Below are 18,719 nucleotides of genomic sequence, written 5' to 3'. Positions count from 1 at the left end.
ATTTTCAAACTGCATTTTTAATGACTATTGTCCTTACCAGACGACACTCAGACTGTTTTGATCTGCACCGCTGCTGATCTAAAGCTTAACTGCCGTTTGTTCGAGTGCTATGCTCTGCTGTTGTTCTCTTCATCATGTTTTAATACACAAAGTTGCTGTAATGGTTTTGTATTTTAAGTTATCTGGACTTCTGTGCATCAGATTTACACTAAAAGAGTGTTTGGATCTTAACTGAAGTAGTGTTGGATCATCTTTTAAAAGAAACTACTCACGTCAGATCTAAACTTTAAGCGAAAAAAAAAACCTATTTGTTTTTTACAGTTTAATTATCCGGTCAGGTTGGGTCTCAGTAATGTGTTTTTTCCTCTCCGTACATTTCACACTTAAACGCTTTCACCCCTCTTGGAGGAAATGCTCGGCGTGCAAATTAGCAAGCTGTACTGCATGTCAACATTGACCGCAGGCTAAACAATAATCTGGACCTGGTGTTTTTAAACAGATGGTTACTAATACAATAAAAGTATTGAATTTATTTTAGCAGCAGGCATCTCAGGCAATTAACAACTGGCAAAATGTGTTGATTAAAACCTATTGAATCCTGAAGGGAGGACTGATCTTAACCGGACTTGCAGGATGTTGGCAGCCGTCCGAGAGGCAGCCCAAACCGCTCTGACCTTGACGGAGAATCACAACGTCCAAATCATCACAGTCCCAAAAATAGCCTGTGTGTGTGTGTGTGCCTGCCTTGGCATTGTCTCTGCATTATGAGAGGCACTTATGTGTGAATAGCTATTGCTCAGGAGGGACAGAGGAGTGTGTTGGTTTTGGGGTATTATCTGTGTGGTTGTGTTTGTCTACTGTAGTGTTTTCTGTCTTTCAGATTCAGTTTTTATCTCTGACAGAGATTTGATAGCACAATACTGAGCTACCAGTTTAGTCTAGTTCAGTCTAGTTTAGTATAGGAACTATTACAAGGAAAATTACAAGAAATTTCATTTCTTGAACCCTTTTGGACTCTAGAGTGTGTGAATAATTGAGGTGTTTATTACACCTAATGGAAAATCCTGCCCCAACATCTAAGGAACAAAAGTAATTGAAAAAAAAAAAAAAATCAACAAAAAAGCCATACACTGAAATGTGCTAATATAGTATGTCATACTGTCGCATACTCTCATTACTGATTGAATTGTTCTCACTTTGACATTCTTTCTTTGTGGCGTGATGAATACAGAAAATAGCTGAGTGTCGATCTCTAATCAGCACCAGTCAACTGGCACCAAAGGAAATAAATGAGAGTGCACTGTCTTTGAGCGCAGAATTCTCATTTCCCCTAAACACCTCATCAGAAGCATTCAGCCGCCTTTTGTTTGGCCTCCTGCGCTGTGCACACACCTGGCTCCTTCCACTTTAATTATTCACCAGGAGAGTGTCTGATCTGTAGCCAAGCCTGAAATATGACTGGCATATTGCAAAGGAAATCATACAGGCCTCAAACCAATTCAATTACTGAACAATCAGAGTAAAAAGGCCTCTAATTGCTTTAAAAGGGAGCCGGGAGAGCAGGCTCGCCATTGAATGCTGACGGCATTCAGAACAAGACACAATGCACAACTGCAGGGGGTGCTAAGCTCAAGCTAATAAAGATCACTTCAAAAAACGACTACAAGAGGTTGGGGGTGGCTGTGGTTCATGCATGTTTTTGATCTTTAATTCTGGTGAATTTTTAGTTTATAGTGCTAACATGAGCAGATTTGAATATGCAAAACTGTAGTATCACAGAACATAGATCATAGATCAATTCATAATTAATAGAAAATCTATTGTTTATACCATAACGCCTGAAACTTTTTGCAGCCATGGATGGAGCCCTTTAACTGATAAATAATTCTGATTTTTTATATTATATATTATATATTCCAATGTTCCAAACTCCAAACTTCGTATTCCAATATTTCAATATTTTGTTTGTTGTGTACAATAATAATTTCGTTATTTATTATAGAGTTCTAGTTCACGGCTCACTTTCTTATTTTAAATGAAAATACATTCAATTTGGCATTATTATCATAAGCCTAGTTGTTTTTGATGACTGAGGCTAAAAACTACAAGAACTGCAATATTTTTGGCACTGGTGTGTTGTGATTTCCACTCTCAAGTTCCAAAATAAGATAAATTAAAATAAAATAAAATAATTAGATTAGATTGGATTCAAATTTATTGTCATTGCACATGGGTACAAGGCAACAAAATGCAGTAATAATGCAACATAATAATAATAATTATTATAATAATAATAATTCATGTAATCCTTTCCCCTTTTCTCCTTACCTTTGTAAAGTTCCATCTCTGGATGAAATGCCTGGCGATGTCTCTAGCAGCTTTCCCATGAACCACAACTCCAACATCATGCCAGGGCATCCTCGGTGTCTTATACCTGTCGATGAAATCTGCAGGAGATAACAGCACACAGCAAACCAGCAGCCTGTTTAAATGGAAGGTGATACAGAGTGTGTACCGAATTAATTTATTTGCCTGTGACACTGAGAGGCTGATCATCATAACAAGGCCTGGTCTACTATTTTTTGCCAATAGAAAGGATGCCAGGACTGCTCATATTTCTTCTGGGTCATAGCCAGAGTGAGATATTGAGAAAAGTAGTAATGGAAAGAATAGCGTTATTATAGTTCTCATCAAGATTTCTTCTACTTGGCTTCTTTTCTTTCTGACTGAACACATTTACTGTGGTGGAGCCTTCACTTCCTTAGTTTATTCATATGTTTCTTTCATATGACCACATGCAGCTGGGTTATAATAAAGTAAGTAATATGAATCATGTCCTTCAGAATTGGACTTCAATGGGGAAGAAATGTAAAAAAAAAAAAAGTCTGAGAAGCTCCTTGGAACCAAAGAATAGAAACTTTATATTTGATCTCTCTCTCTCTCTCTCTCTCTCTCTCTCTCTCTCTCTCAGCTTTTTCAGTACCATCAAATGGCTTGTTGAGTTTGACCCAGTCTTTGAGGATGAAGTTGCAGTAGTCTTTGCCGTGCCAGAAGCGAGTCTCTCCACAAAGCTCTGTGCTGCTTATGTGACTTCTGAGTGAGCTGGTATCTGTAATAAGAAATTAGGAAAGACCTCTTTCAGGTAGCTGTCTCTTTATATGCTGAATGGAAAGTTCATTCAGCTCTGAAAAAAAAAAATTCTCGTGAAATTATATGAAAAATTATTAATCTGTATAATACATAAATTTGTGGTTGCATGTGTGCTTATGACAAGCACACTCTTCCTATTAATTTGACACAATGAATGGCTGTAGTGCTATTTAAAGTATGTCACCATTATTATCATGATGTGTGTGTGTGTGTGGTGCTGACCATGAGGCAGGAGATGGAAGGGATGCAGGCCCAGTGTGTAGGAGTCTGTGGAGCGCAGAGACAGGCTCTTACTGTACCACTCTGGGACAAGCAGCGATCTAGAGCTCACACTGTTCCTACTGTTGCAGTGCTCTGTAAGAGGAAAACACACACACACACACACATCATGATAATAATGGTGAGATGAAGCTGAGTCATTTTTTACCAAAGTTGATTCTTGTTGATAATATTGATTATTGATAACTCGGTGTTAAAGGTTTTATTTCTCTTATACAAACCACAACAATTTGTCAACACTAACATTTTCTGTTAAAGAATGACATGTCACACTTTTATCCATTTATAGTTACATTGTGGTATGTCCACAATGTCTAGATGCAAGCTGTTACTATAGAAACAAGCCTATACACTTTGCAGTTTGAAATTCTGTCATATCAGCTGTTATTGTAAATTATTCAACATCTTCTGACCAATCTGAATGGAGAATTCAACCTCTGTCTGTCCAATAAAGTTCTATCCGACGTCCAGTCAGGATACTTGCAACGTTTTCATTAAGCATTTGAAGGCTTCCACATGAAGGAGTTGGTGTTGAATCTATAATAAACTCAGATGTTGAGCTAATTTATGAGTTGCTCTGGAGCTCCTGGTTACACAACTCCAATTGACTGTATATGACTGTAGAAAGGGTGTAATTCATAATCACACTCTTGTGTTTATGGTAAATTACACATTTTACAATGTTTATAAGAATTTATAATCACACTCTGAGGATGAGGTTCCCTTTTGAGGCTGGTTCCTCTCAAGATTTCTTCCTCTTACCATCTAAAGGAGTTTGTCCTCGTCACCTCAGGCTTGCTCAATAGTGAATTATACAAATACATTTAAACATAAGTCTAATATTAGTCTTGAACTTTTTGCTTTATGTTCTGTGAAGCTGCTTTGAGACAATGTCCATCGTTAAAAGCGCTACACGCTTCTAGCACCAATGCAGAAAGTTCACATCTAGCCCCAGAATGCTGTGTATAAATCTATGGTTTGTGTGTGTTCTTCTTACTGAACTCTGTGCCTTCTGAGTAGCTCTTCTCCTCTGCTGCTGTGATGTAGACACGACTGACAGGCAGTGTGAGGTTGGAGTTGGTCTCTGCAAGCTCCTCCACCAAACAGGTTTCTCCTGCAGCTTCTGCACCCAGCTCTTCTTCTTCCATCCCTGACCTGAACTTCAGCTGCTTATCCTCTTCAGACACTCCTACAGCTTCCTGATTAGATAAGGAGTGCATGCAAGGTCCAGCAAATTGTTAGCTTCTATCATTTTTACTGTGTTAACACATGCTGACTGACCTTCATCTAAGTGACAGTATCTCCTCAGTTAAATCTGCCACCTGCTCTCCAGTAAACAAACAACATCCATAGGGAGAACTTATTGCTGCTATATATTTAGCAAAGAAAACTCTATGCACATGCTTGCCCTCACTTTGTACTGCTGCATAATGCTGACATAATGGCAACACTTGAAGGCAAATGATGTATTTAGTCGCCTGTAGACGGTAGGAAAGGTCCACCTGTCCTAAATCAATGGCTAGACTTCATGACATAAATTAGAATATCGGTGAGTGTAATTTGTTAGTCAAGCCCTCTCTGACCCCATATACTGAACGCCTTTTGAATGCAGCAGGAAAAATGTCCTGTGAAGTGTGCGGGTTAATGGCTCATGTAGGATCATAGTGGCCTGGACTTGGCAAATGGCAAATGTCACAGCAGTCTCCTCCCGGTGGGTATAATTTTATTAAGTGCAAATATCACTAAGCTCCTTAGGAAACGTTTGGAAAAGGTTACACCAACAGCTGTAACAGTTTCATGTATATTAGCAAAGATTTTACAGTCGAGGAGACTTGGGTTGATAGATACAGTCACTCATGCATGAGCGTAGAAGCCCCTAAGTACATGCAATAAACACTCCGATTTGAAGGGCTGAAATCATGTTTATTTAAAAGCCCAGGCCCATATTTAATGACACAATGGCGAGCAGGTAGACTGCAGCCTGCAAGAGGGGGCATATAAGAGAAATCATTCTCCCCCATTCAGTGGCCCCCAGTAATTTGTTGAGTCACTCATCCATGCAGACCCTTTATGTTTAATGCAACTCTCCAGGGGAAGGAAGTACCCGGTAAGGCCAGGCGATGTTCCTCAGCATGAGAGCACTGGGATTAGCAACCGCAGGCCCTTCAACTGTGCCCCAGATGCTCTGTAATTGCGATTTTACGTTTGCTAGTGGAAAAAAAAGGGAAGATCCAGACCTGCAGACCCTAACCACAAAATCAATCCGTGTAACAACAAAGGTGGTATTGGTTTAAAAGGCAGTCCATGATGGTCTTCTCAGGTCAATATCCTACCCTATTACAAAGGGAGAGGAAAAAATCTACATAATTACCTGTTGGATCTTGTGGGAACTTACTAAAATGTTCTCTTATTTATATTCATAACATTTATTGTATTATAACTAATATAAGTAAGTTTCCACTATAAATTGTATCACCATCATGTGTATCACATTATATGTATAGAAATACAACTAGTGTGCTTCTAATCAAAATTAAGGCCAACAACCTTGTGGGGTACCACATTATTAATGTCCATATACACCAAACAGCTATAACATTATGAGCAGTGACAGGTGAAGTGAATAACACTGATGATCTCCTCATCATGGCACCTGTTAGTGGGTGGGATATATTAGGCAGCAAGTGAACATTTTGTCCTCAAAGTTGATGTGTTAGAAGCAGGAAAAATGGACAAGTGTAAGGATTTGAGCGAGTTTGACAAGGGCCAAATTGTGATGGCTAGATGACTGGATAAGAGCATCTCCAAAACTGCAGCTCTTGTGGGGTGTTCCCGGTCTGCAGTGGTCAACGGAGGCCCAACCTCGCAGCTTACAGGACTTAAACGATCTGCTGCTAATATCTTGGGGCCAGACACCACAGCATACCTTCAGGGATATAGTGGAGTCCATGCCTCGACGGGCCAGGGCTGTTGTAACAGCAAAAGTGGGACCAATCAATATTATGTTATGGCTGATCGTTATATGACCATATAAAGGGGTTGTAAGTTTTAGTCTGGAAAATATCCATGTAAGTGATAGGCTGGTTTGCATGTTTATGAAGCCTACAAAGGGTATGTGGTTGTTCATAAGTTTCAATAGAGTAAAAGAATGTAAAAACAGACATGTGACAAAGTCTGATCAAAACAAAATGGAGTTGTAATCAGCATTTAAAAGTTGAATCAAAATGATTTTGCTGTATTTTTTTTAAATAAGCTGACTGAGCTCCTGCCACAAGAGAATTTGAGAATTTGGAGAAATAACTGTAGCGAAAGATCAAGGCGTAACCAAAAGAGAAATGGCCATCATTTCGAAACTTCATTTATAAAAGATTGGTTCACATATTTATTGATTCAGATGTTCTGCATATGTCTCGGTTTTGTCGTCATATATTTTGACACCCTAAACCTTTTTGTCTTCCGAAGTTTAGATTTTTTTGATTAGTAAGATTTTCCACAACATCAGGTGCGTGTTTCATTCCCCCATTGAGCACTTTGACAGATCTCAGAAACACCCAGCTGGCGATAGCGTGGCACCTTCCCTGATGAGGGCAGCCTGATGTTGACAAACATTGCAGTGCCACTGTGGGCTATTGCTCTCCACGGGTCACATTTACAGCAAGTTTACTCCTGTCCAATTCACTTACGGCTCAGCGGAGAAGCCTGTCTGAACAGCCAGTGATACCTTCTATTTCTGAGTCTCGCTTCAGTCTATTTACTGTATATCCCTGAATAGTGTTGCTAAAATATTTTCCTTAGGGAGTTGTACTACAGAAGGTCACCCGCTGCTCTCTGATATGGCACAGAGGTTTGGTTTGAAATCTTTGATATTAATATGAATACAGTTCTCTGTGTGTATATATATGGAGGATATTATTGTAAGTATATATTGATGATGATGATGATGATGAAACCTTGCTTATATTACTTACACGGGTGAGGTCAGGGGAAACTGCTGGGCTGGCCTGAGGACTCCTTCTCACACTACCCACATCGGTTAGTCTGTGCTGGGAGTCATCCCATCTCCCATAGGCAAGATCTATGCCTCCCAGGAAGGCCAGTGACTGGTCAATCACCACTGACTTCTCATGGTGAGCCCAGAGTAGTGATGTGGAGGGTACGTGGTCAGGGTGCCGGATCACCTGTCACTCAAGACAGATATGAAAAGTTTTTTCCCCAAATAATACACCAGTGGTTACTATAAAAATTACAAATTTATAGTAAATTATTCTGAGAACCAAAGTCAACTTCAGTTTCAGCTTCATCATGCTGATCCCTGATTTTAATGAAAAGGCACTCACTTTTATTAAACAAACCATTTGAATTGATTTGTGTATTTTTGAAAGATTGCTAGTAAGAAAAACAAACTCCTGTTTTCACTAGAGACGGCTCATTGCCAAAAATAGCAGAGCTCACAAGATGGTGGCACCCAATGTGAGAAACAAGTACAGCTGCGTCTCCAGCAGGTTTTGCAGAGCCTCCAGAGGATACTGCCCCTAGCAGGTGCTTGTACACCAGCAGGGCCCAAGAATACCTCCACCCAGCTGTGGTGCTACTCATCTCCTTGGGGTGTGGGTCCCCAGCCACTTCCCAGCACCGTTCTTCTGCACAATTTCAAGCACCACTTCAATAAGATAATATGACGGTGTGTCAATCTTTTCCCAGCCTGGGGTTAGCCTGCTGCAGCGATGCGTGCCACACAGCCATGATGCCATGAAGGCTCTTCAGAATTGAAGGTGACCAAGGCAGACTTGCCGCCTGCAGCTCTTACCAGGACATTCGACAAGGAACAACCTGACCATAACCAGATGAGATCTATAGGGTTCAAAACCATGTGATCTCCCCTCTTGTTTTTTTTTTTTTTTTGCTGTGAAGTTAGGCAAAACTCAAACATGATCTAAGTATGCTGCCCCTCCCTATGACCACAGGCCAGAAGCAAGCTGGGTGCTCCAGCACTATGCATGATATGTTTTGATAGAGGCTTTGTTCTTAGTGGGATACGAGGGGCTGTAGGAGTCGGATAGCAGTGACGGAGGGGAGGAGGGAGGGTAAAGCTGATGCAGGCGGTCAGCTCCCCTCTGTATCACTGTCAGTGGAGGAGAGGGGGCAGCTTTTAGGAACATTTGACATACTGTATAACTCACCATGATGTTGGAGTGAAGGCCCATCAGAGTCTTCTTGGTGTACTCACTGTTGAGGCCCAGGATCACTTCGACCTCTTTGTACAGTAAGACACAGATCTTCACCCCTTGCTCCTGGCATAAGAATTGGAAGAGAAAGAAATTCACCACAACATTCGTCTTTTATTCCACCTGAGATATTTGAAAGGTGCTGAAATTACTCACTGCTTTTCTCTTTAAGACGTGGTCTAACCTCCATGTGTTCCCATCTACGACAGGTCTTTTGAGGAAGATTTCTGGACTCAGCCTACAAACATCAGCAAAAACCTCAATACAGAAAAACCTCCAGTTTTGCTAATGCATTGGAAAAAAAATATTACTTACACGAAAATTAAGTAATATTACTTTGTTACTTTAATTAAATACTTATTTGGAAAATTTTCACATTGTTCAAGTATTTGTGGAATTGGATCATACTCTTACTCAATTAAAGAGTAAATAACATATTTTATACTGATAAATATCCAATGGCAATTGACCAAACAGCAAGGCAAATTCTAGATTTAGCCTAAAATTAAATTCAGCATGAAATTAACAAACATACAAGTAAGTAAATAAGTTTTTTTTTTAATTCCATTAGTCAGGTGTTTTCTCTCTATACTTCTTTAAATTGTATAAGATTTAGACACAGTACCCATACTTTTATGTAAGTTTTTCCCCCCTGGGATGATATTAATAATATATTCAAATCCTCATAAATTCCACTGTTTTAAAAGCAGCGACAGTTTTTATAAGATTTATAATCTTTGCATTTCTTCCAGGCAGCCAGGTATTTACAGATTGTCAAAAATGTTCATATCAAATATCCCCAGGTGGAATGTGATTTAATTTCTGGAAACTAGTACACATGCTACTGTGTGCAAGCGTGAGTCCTGCATATTCCTCTACAACATCAAGGGGTGTGAAATAAGTGCTCACAGCATCGCCAAAACTAGGAACAAGAGGAATGATTGATGCTGAGTCTAATCTGTACCACCAGGCTGTGATGAAGATTTCCTCCTTTGCACCTTCTAGGGCATCAGCAATGGCATCAAAGTACCCAGCTGCATTGACAAACCTTCAAAAGAGACATGGGAGGATTCATTTAAAAACAGTACCAGGGTGTCTCGCCGATATTTCTGATAAAGGAATTGTTCAAAGAAAACCAATCAAGATGAGAGAGACCTGTTAAAGGTAACTACAAGGAACAGAATGTATTGATAACTGAACTGACTGGGAGAAGTGGTCTGTAAAGCATGTGGAAGTTTGATGAAAAGAAAGCAAATCGTTTTATAGTTTAGTGCATAAAGCTCAAATGCAATGTGTCTTATAATGAAACGTTACTGTTCTTCGTTAGATTGTTCCTCACCATTGTGCTTTAGTGTTTTCTCTGACAGGGGCAAATGAGCCATGGCGATTTTCTCTCAGGAAATCCTGACCAAACCTTTGGACAAATTCATCAATGGAGTGCCCCCACCAGCGAGCCTGCCTATAGGTGGAACACTTAATGGTAAGAGCCCTGTAATAAAGAATGAAAAGGGTGAGGTGATTAAATGGTATGAATTAAGATTAACTCTGCAATGAAGTAAAGGCAAATAGTCCAGTAAACGTGCCTACAGAGATTTTCAATGGTTACACCATGCCTGACTCCAGTCTCTTCCGTCCCTATTTTGATGTGGAAACCCTTATCGTAGAGAATCACTGTCCCTACTTGGCCATCTTTTGGCTTCATGTAGAGAACAAAGGAATCTTTCACCACCAGCCATCTGAAACATGAAGCAGGCGCCCGATGAGAGCTGAGACATGAGCGAGAGCCGCTTTAGCCGCCATAAGAAAACAGCTGTAATAAGCAGAAATAAGTGAACAGCCACAACAAAAGACATGCCTCGACCCGAGTGCCCAGCTAGCACCGCAACCCGAGAAGCACAATTCAATTGGAGCTAAACCTGCGCTATTTGCTTTTACGAGCTGTGTGAATTATGCAGGCGTAACACAAGCTGCCTGTAAAACAGAAATCAAAACAGTGTTTCTTCTCACATGAAGATAGTTCAACAAGAGTGGGTGTTATTCTGTCCTACTTATTTCAGAGCCAGTGCTGTTTTATGCTACAGAATCAGAAAAAAAAAAACTGCAGGTCACACGCTGATGACTGTAAGTCTGTCAGCCTGAGCTGTTTGAACAGAAAACGAGGTATCGGGTCTTCTCTGTTAAAGGGAGTGACTTGAAACAACAACAAACACAGGCAGTTTCACATGATTTAAGAGAGTATTGCTTTTTCATGGGACTGTGATATTTATCCTTTTTTTTTTAAAGAAAAGATAGAAAAAGTTAAATGTGATTATAAACAAGGAGTTACCTTTTGGACCAGCGATAGCAGACACTGTTGGACCCACACCAGTAACAGACTGGAAATGTGTTTCCTCCAGATTTCTTCAGGATCATACCTTCACTTTTGACAAAAGAAATAAAAATAAATTACTCTGTATGTAACAAAAAAACTAGTCATTTGTTAGACATAGTCATTTGTGTATGATAGACAGTGTATCTGTGTCTTCTTCTTACATTCCCTTTGGCCCGAGCTCCTTGATAAATGATATTTGACTCACTTCTAAGAATTCAAGCTGAAATCAAACACAAAAATCGGTCATTCGTTTTAAGCTAAAACATTTGAAACAATTTATTGTAAATACTGTGTTGTAAATATCACATTGACATTCACACAAGTAAACACGTAGGATTATTAAGCCCAATTTCTAGACATTTGTATTATTTCAAGCTTGAAATTTTCTTTTTCTATTGGCAGATCATGTTGCTTATTTCAAGAATTTATTTCCAGAAAAGTATCTGCGGAAAGAATATGATTTTAAGCAATAAATATGTTAAGAATATTTCTATTATAGCAATCTCATAATGGAAAATAAATTTTCTTTTATTCTGCATATCTTCACTTGCTAAGCTTTTATTTTTTGCAGCATACTCATTTATATTTCCGGAAAATGCTGACTTTTATGATTCAGTGTTACAGGTTTTATTGTCTGCATTGCTCAGTAGATTGGAATGACCTTCAATTCTTCAAAAAAAAATTAAGATCAGCTTGTGCTTAGCTTATTCAATGCTGACGAAGATTAAATCGCTAACCAGTGTGAAAACGCTACAGGTTTGTTTGGCTATAATCACTTCATAATCACTTAATCACTATAAAGAACATTATTAACATTATAGAGCCAAACATCAAATATCCATATTTTATATTACTTACTGTTGCAGGATGATTCCTGTATAACGATTTCTTTAAAATGTTCTTGAGATAGTCTTCGAGCTGCATCTAATGAAGCACATTAACATTAACATTCCCTACATTAACCAGAAAATAAATAAATAAATACTGAAAAATATTTGCTTTTCGAATAAGGTGTAAGATGATGGTTCTAACTTTTCTGCTGATCAGCTGCTCCTCCTTGACTAGAGCGTCAGGTCTGCGGGGCAGCGTGGGCATGTGTCCTGGCTGAGACCTCCTGTGACCTTCGGTTGAACTCCTTCTGAGTGAATGTCTAGGAGAGAGGTAAAGCCTGTAGTTCAACAATTAACACTGTAACCAGGTTGTTGATTGTGTCTCTGATCCATTTAGCTGCAAAGATCTGACAAGATCTTTCTGTCATCAAGTTTCTGTCATCAGAACTGTCTATACAGCGGTGCTGCAAACACGCACAGCCAGCTGTGGGGGGCACATCTGGGACAGACTGAGCATATCCAGCGAAAAATGGAAACAGGTTATACAGAAAGCAGTGTGGTAGAGCAGGTGTCAGCACAGGGCTGTGTGTTTCTATAGATTGGTGTGAATGTTGCACTTTTGCACTTGGACTCATTTGGAAACTTGAACTTTGCTTGATCACCATGAAGAGAAGTTTTTTTTTTTTTTTCCAAACAGTTTTTATATGAAACTATAAAAGATTCCCTTCCGAGTACTGATGTTAAATTTCTCAGCTAAGAATAATATTATACTCTACAGTGATGAAAGGCAGTTAAAGGAAGTTAGTGTGTTTGTGCATGTGTGTATGGCTTACATTCGACTTGGCAGTGGGATCTTTAATAAGGCCTTGAACTTAAGGAGCTCCTGATGAAGCATTTGAAAATGCTTGAAACGTCTCTTGATTTTCCATGTGAAGTTCCCATAGCTTAGCTCGATAGTGTACAAGTTAGGATTCAACACCTTTCAGAGAAGTTCAAAACCATGTTGTCATTTAAAGCCAGTTAAAATAATTAAAAACACTTTTTTATCAATAATAATAATAATAATAATAATAATAATAATAATAATAATAATAATAATAATTATTATTATTATTATTATTATTATTATTATTATTATTATTATTATTATTATTATAACATGAGTTAAAACTTTTATATAATATCTGCCTTTTCCATGTATTAATTTTTGTGGTATATCATAAAAGTGATTCCTAAACTAAAAGTTTTAAAAAAGCTACAATGTGATCTTCTTTCGAAATGTCTCTGGTTGTGCCTGTAGTGTTGTCGAATAATATAATAGAAATTGTATCTACCCTTGTACATGTGAAGCGCTCCACCTCTGTCACTTGCACTAGGATTGGCATGTCGTCCAGGAACACCTTGCAATCCACAGACTTAAACGGAAGAAACGAATATATTGCTTGAAATGTGTGATTTCTTGATTCTGAAAAGAAGCAGGCATTATTATAATTATATCGCTTTATGGCAAGTCACTTTATATAACATTTCTAGCCAACAACCTACATAATGCAACTGATTATAAACTCAGACATGCACACACACAGAGTGAAAATCCACTGGTCTGATGTTGGACCTGTAATTTTAGGCTTGTTGATAGCAGCATAGCAAACTAGCAATCATGCAGTAGTAGTAAGTGATTAGACTGACTATGTAAACTTTGAAGTGCACAATAATGGGTTGAGGGGGAGAGAGGCTACAATTGAGGTCCAGCAGGGTGGCAATTCATGAGTCCAGCTGGAGGACTATACTATTGGCACCTGGGGATTTCCCTGGAGGCACTATGCTCTGCTGTAGTAGATAACACAGAATATCACAACACACTTACAAATACTGAAACACAACAGCAATGTACAGACAGATGACAAAATAAAGGAAAAGAATGGTGTTTTTTTTTCACTCTGGAGGAGTTACAGAGATTTGTAATATCTATATTGTAGTGACACTAACAACAACCATGACACCATCTGTTATTTTATCCTTAAATTTCTCACCCGTCTGTACGGTGTTAAAACAAACCTATAGAATCCACTCAGTAAAAGTGAGGGAAAAATTTTGCACTCAATTTGTTTGGCTAGGTTTCATCCTATGTATTTTTCTATGTGACAGTTATTACAACTGAACAAATAGGTTATTATCTATTACATAGATAAGACAAGTTGCTGATACTAATGAACTAAAGTAAATTGAAATGATTTGCATAGGTTGTATTTACCACACTCCACCATCCTTTTATACAGTGATAGTGGATGAGTGGTGATGATTTAGAAGTAAATGATAAAATAATATGTCACAGAAATGCTTCATTTGTTCTAAATGAAATAATCTACTCCTAAGTACACAAGATACAAACAGTGTCATGTTCATGATTCACACAAAGCATTATAGCTGATAAAAGTATTATAGCCGATCTTGTGTTATTGTACTTTATACCACTATGTTCTTGATTCTCCATTCTGAATTATCAAGACAGGGGTGTCCAATCTTATCCGGAAAGGGCCGGTGTGAGTGCAGGTCACAAGCCACACCTGAGTCTACAGAAAGCCAAGATCAACTGATTAAAGAGGTGGAAGCAGGTGTGGATCCTGTATGATTGGATTGAAACCCTGCACCTACATCGGTTCTTGGCGGATACGATCGGACACCGCTGGTCAAAAGTCATTTTCATTTTCATCATTTTCTATAGCAGCAGCTCTGACAGAAGCTCCATCTAAAATGAAAATCTCAATTTTAGATTAATTCGCATGGACTTGTATCCACAAAAACAAAAAAATGTGTGTGATGCTTTCTGTGAAAACGTTTATTTAGTCTCCAGTGTCATCACTCGTAAGAGTCAGAGTTAAAGCAGTGTCTTTAATTTTTTATACAGAAAGAAAGACTTCAGCTCAAACTGATGAGGAAAGCAAATTGTCACAAAGTTAAACATAACTAGAAACAGAACAAACATTTGGTTTTATTCTTTAATAAATAAAAATGCTAGTATTGGCAAATTGCTGTGATATTAGAGGAATAAAATACTTTGGGATGCACTGCTATCAGAATAATAATCATGCAAATTCCATCCTGTTTTTATTCTAAAAGTTTCACATTAATGTTTACAATCTAAATGTCACAAGACATACGGTATGCATGTAATAATAACTACTTAGGAGGATTTATATGAGCCTACACCAGGCATTATATTATTATCGGACATTATGTATCATATAATAATTTATAAATGCAGTTACAATGCATTATACATACTATAGGCAGTATAACTGAAATGTCAGGTAGATTATAAATAATAACTGAATTTATCCCCCTTGGGAAAAAAAATTATAGTGAACTGTATGGCAAAAATTACAGTAATGGATGACATTTACATGTCAATATAAAGATTTAATTTATGAATAATTCTTAGAATATAATTAGAATAACTCATTTATGACTAGCAGTGTGCAACTGAGTCAGAGACCAGTATAAGTATGGACACTGACCCTGCAGTTTGGCATCACACTGATCCACATCCAGCTCCTCTGTGTTATCCTGCAGGTCTAGGTGATCCAGACTGGACATGAAGCCACTCGTGTCTGACTCCAGCCGCTTTAGACAGAGAGCTTTCTGACACACAGCCATTCCCTGACTCACTCACACTCCCAATAATGTCTGTCTATAAACAATCACAGAAGCATGTTGTTTACCAGACGTATTATAATCATGTAACAAATGTGGTCACAGTGGTAGTCATTTTCTGCTGGAAAAAAAATAGTTTGTGTAATGAAATCTGAACAATTTAAAAGAAATACATTGTATGAATCATAAAAATGGGACAACAGAGAATAAAGAAGAAATAAAATCTGGTTTATGCAATAACAATTCTCTTTACATAATTAAACCTCACTGCAGTTTTATGAAGTAAGAAGTAAACACATGTATAAAACAAACAAACAAACAAACAAACAAATAAACAGATTCAGTCAATTGTTACATTGTCTTAACCTCTTAGATACCATGTGAATTCTCTACATTTAAGCATAAATCCGAATATTTCTGTTTGTTTAATTCCTTAGGCTTGCTTCTAGTATCTATGTGACAATATTCCTTCTTCTCAATTAGCTCCATTTCTCTAGTAATTTCTTTAGTAAATACCCATTTGCACTAAAAAAAAAAAAAAAAACACTTGGCTTGCAGCCACTGATCATTGCCCCCTCATGCAAAATGCATGAAGTATGGATTTCATATCTGCCGGCTGTAGTGTTCAGCTCTCTGTTACGCTCAGGGAGAGAGCTGTTAATGAGGGGGAATCTCCCCATCTCTCCACACCAGCAGCCATACTAGTGGTCCAAATGCAAAGTGACATGCCAGCCATCAAAAGATGAGAGGATGTAATGTTTTCTGATCCCATACGGGGTGATAGACATTGATTTCGCATGATTTAATGGTATGTGTACTCAAGGAAAGGCTGAGCTCAAATGCCACGGCAAATATGGCATGAGGAGATGTCACATGACCCATGAACCTCTTTGTACAATGAACTTGAGCAGCTGAAATAAAATGTTCAAGACGTGTGCAGACAATCTGTGTGTGAGTGTGTGTGTGTTTGTGTGTGTGTGTGTCAGTGAGAGAATCAGGGGCTTTCAGATTTTAGGATTTTGTGCTTTATTTCACCTGTCATTGCTCCACTAAAATAGAGAATCTCCCTAATGGCTGTGTTGAGGCACTCAGTGCTGCAGGGAGGGAGAGAGACCTAAACCCACTTTGCTGTCATCACCGAAATAGGTTTCCAGCTTCATCAGCTAGAGACATTCAGGCAGTATGGGAAAGTGTGTGTCCAAGATGGCTCAGCAAAACACAAAACAAACCAATGAAACCAATAATAATCTCCATCCTTTAGCAATGGCAACAGCACAGCGGACATTCAGATTAAAGTGCTTCTCCATGCTGTAATTGGCTAGCCAAATTAGCAGAATCACATACACTTATTAACACGTTCACGAGGTGCAACTAAATTGCACGGAACACATAATGTTTGCTGAACAGAGAGCCTTCTTTGGCATAAAATTAGGTGCCCCTGTAGAGCACATTAAGTAGATAAAAATTGCACAAACAATTAAGATGTGCTGAGTTGAAGATCCCCAAGCAACATGAAAATGAGTTCATTAGGTACAGATGAGGCAGATGTTTCCCCAACATATTATTTCATTTTGCGAACACAGTTCAAGTATTTACAGTGTGTGACATTTTGGCACCGGAAAAAAAATGATTATCATGTTGTTAACTGACATACTTATATCTGTTCTTTAAAATCGTTGTACTGTAAACGTGTCCAGGTAGAAAACTTCTCTATCTAGAACATAATAATGTCTGGCTAATTTGGATAAATATTTCTTCATTTGAGTGGTTTATTTGTTTATTTATTATTATCATTACTTGATATACACTTTGATACTATTGTCAAAACTCAATTACGCTTAATAAATGCATTTTTTTTTAAATCTCAGCCATATATAGAGACCAGCGAATAAAGAATATTATGATCTTGATAGAAATGTATTCTAGTTATATATGACTGTACAGTCTCCTGGGAATTATATTTTGCTCTCGGAATAGACACTGACATACAGTCATTAATTTCCTTGAGTGTGGGTTTGGGTTAGTTAACCTTTTGATATTTTTATTTTCCCTCAGCAGTGTTATATAATAGCATTGCCAGCTTCTACTCTTTGCAGAATATGAACTCCTTAACAAGAACTGAACTTTCTGAGAAGGTCACCAGTAATATGTGTAGTAACACCTCTGTAATAGGGACAGAATGTGCTGGAGGGATATTTCTTGTAATAATTCCTGTGCTCTCTAGGATAAAAGCAATAATAATACTGTCTAACCATCTGAGATTTCACTTCATGTTTAGTCATTCTTATAGCATGGATATGAAGAGTCAAAACTCTTCTTGTTAACAGAATATAACAATAGACGTAAATAATATTGAATATTCTTGAGTTATTTTTGTTTCTATTAAAATATAACTTACATGACCCCCAATCCCCCCACTTAGACACACAGACACATTTCAAGTAGACTCTTGTAAATTGTTCTGTAATTAAATAAATTGTTCAGGAAATGCAGGAGAGCAGGGTTCATATTAATAAGCTGTACCACTGCTTCCTTCATTTTAACCTAGGATAAATAATGCAAAATGAATATAGTGATTTAGGTCTAAATATTATGTACATCACTATAATCATGTGTGTGATACAGAATTCAGATCAAGATATTACAAGATAATAATTACTCAGTGCAAGACTCTCTGTGATACGACCAAACTAGAATGGTTCATTAAACATGAAGAGATTATATATTATTCTGCACAGCATTTGCTCAGTGTAATTCAGCAGCCACTATGTTGTAACACATTTATTTATTACCACTAAATCACATCATGAGCTAAGACATGAGCCTGGAACAGCAGGAAGGCAGGATGAAGAGAAAGACTGAGAGCTCCTACCTCTCCAGAATCATGCGAATTCAGTGCTGGATGATAGACAGACTTTCCTTCTCTCTAGCCTTCATAAAGACATTCTGGCTGTATAGGTAACACTGGTCCTATATCAGCTCTAGGCAAGTGTCGCCCCTGAATTCAATTAGAATTATAAAGGACTTGGTTCTATTTACAGCTCCTACAATGTTTCATTGAAGCTGGGAGTAAAACAAGGGTACCATTTCACAGGCTGCTGAAAGCCCCTATTGATGGAGTAAAGTGTTGTGTTGAAATGTTTGTACCAGGAATCAGATAGCTGCTGCTAATCTCTGTGATGTCAGGCAGATTAGACTGCATGCTCAGGA

The 18,719-nt window shown here is 38.1% G+C and overlaps 1 protein-coding gene across 1 annotated transcript in view; it reads right to left on the bottom strand.

Moving 5' to 3' along the window:
- The window catches only part of si:ch211-168k14.2 (phospholipase D1), a 27,006-nt gene extending 8,423 nt beyond the window's left edge, over positions 1-18,583 (bottom strand). The window contains exons 1-18 of the mRNA XM_058391316.1: positions 18,382-18,583; positions 15,374-15,546; positions 13,190-13,320; positions 12,689-12,834; positions 12,058-12,175; positions 11,884-11,949; positions 11,187-11,245; positions 10,981-11,073; positions 10,238-10,390; positions 9,994-10,143; positions 9,619-9,702; positions 8,811-8,892; positions 8,610-8,720; positions 7,398-7,607; positions 4,427-4,628; positions 3,373-3,504; positions 2,984-3,109; positions 2,329-2,447 (exon numbers count right to left, since the gene is read on the bottom strand). Coding sequence (XP_058247299.1) covers positions 2,329-2,447; positions 2,984-3,109; positions 3,373-3,504; positions 4,427-4,628; positions 7,398-7,607; positions 8,610-8,720; positions 8,811-8,892; positions 9,619-9,702; positions 9,994-10,143; positions 10,238-10,390; positions 10,981-11,073; positions 11,187-11,245; positions 11,884-11,949; positions 12,058-12,175; positions 12,689-12,834; positions 13,190-13,320; positions 15,374-15,512 — 2,121 coding nt within the window. The 5' untranslated portion in view covers positions 15,513-15,546; positions 18,382-18,583. The remainder of the gene's footprint in view (positions 1-2,328; positions 2,448-2,983; positions 3,110-3,372; positions 3,505-4,426; positions 4,629-7,397; positions 7,608-8,609; positions 8,721-8,810; positions 8,893-9,618; positions 9,703-9,993; positions 10,144-10,237; positions 10,391-10,980; positions 11,074-11,186; positions 11,246-11,883; positions 11,950-12,057; positions 12,176-12,688; positions 12,835-13,189; positions 13,321-15,373; positions 15,547-18,381) is intronic.
- Positions 18,584-18,719: the final 136 nt, after the last annotated feature.

Source organism: Hemibagrus wyckioides, linkage group LG06, assembly GCF_019097595.1.
Source record: "Hemibagrus wyckioides isolate EC202008001 linkage group LG06, SWU_Hwy_1.0, whole genome shotgun sequence".
Lineage (NCBI taxonomy): Eukaryota > Metazoa > Chordata > Actinopteri > Siluriformes > Bagridae > Hemibagrus > Hemibagrus wyckioides.
Note: the sequence above shows the minus strand (reverse complement) of the source record. Positions and strands in the feature narration are given on the sequence as shown.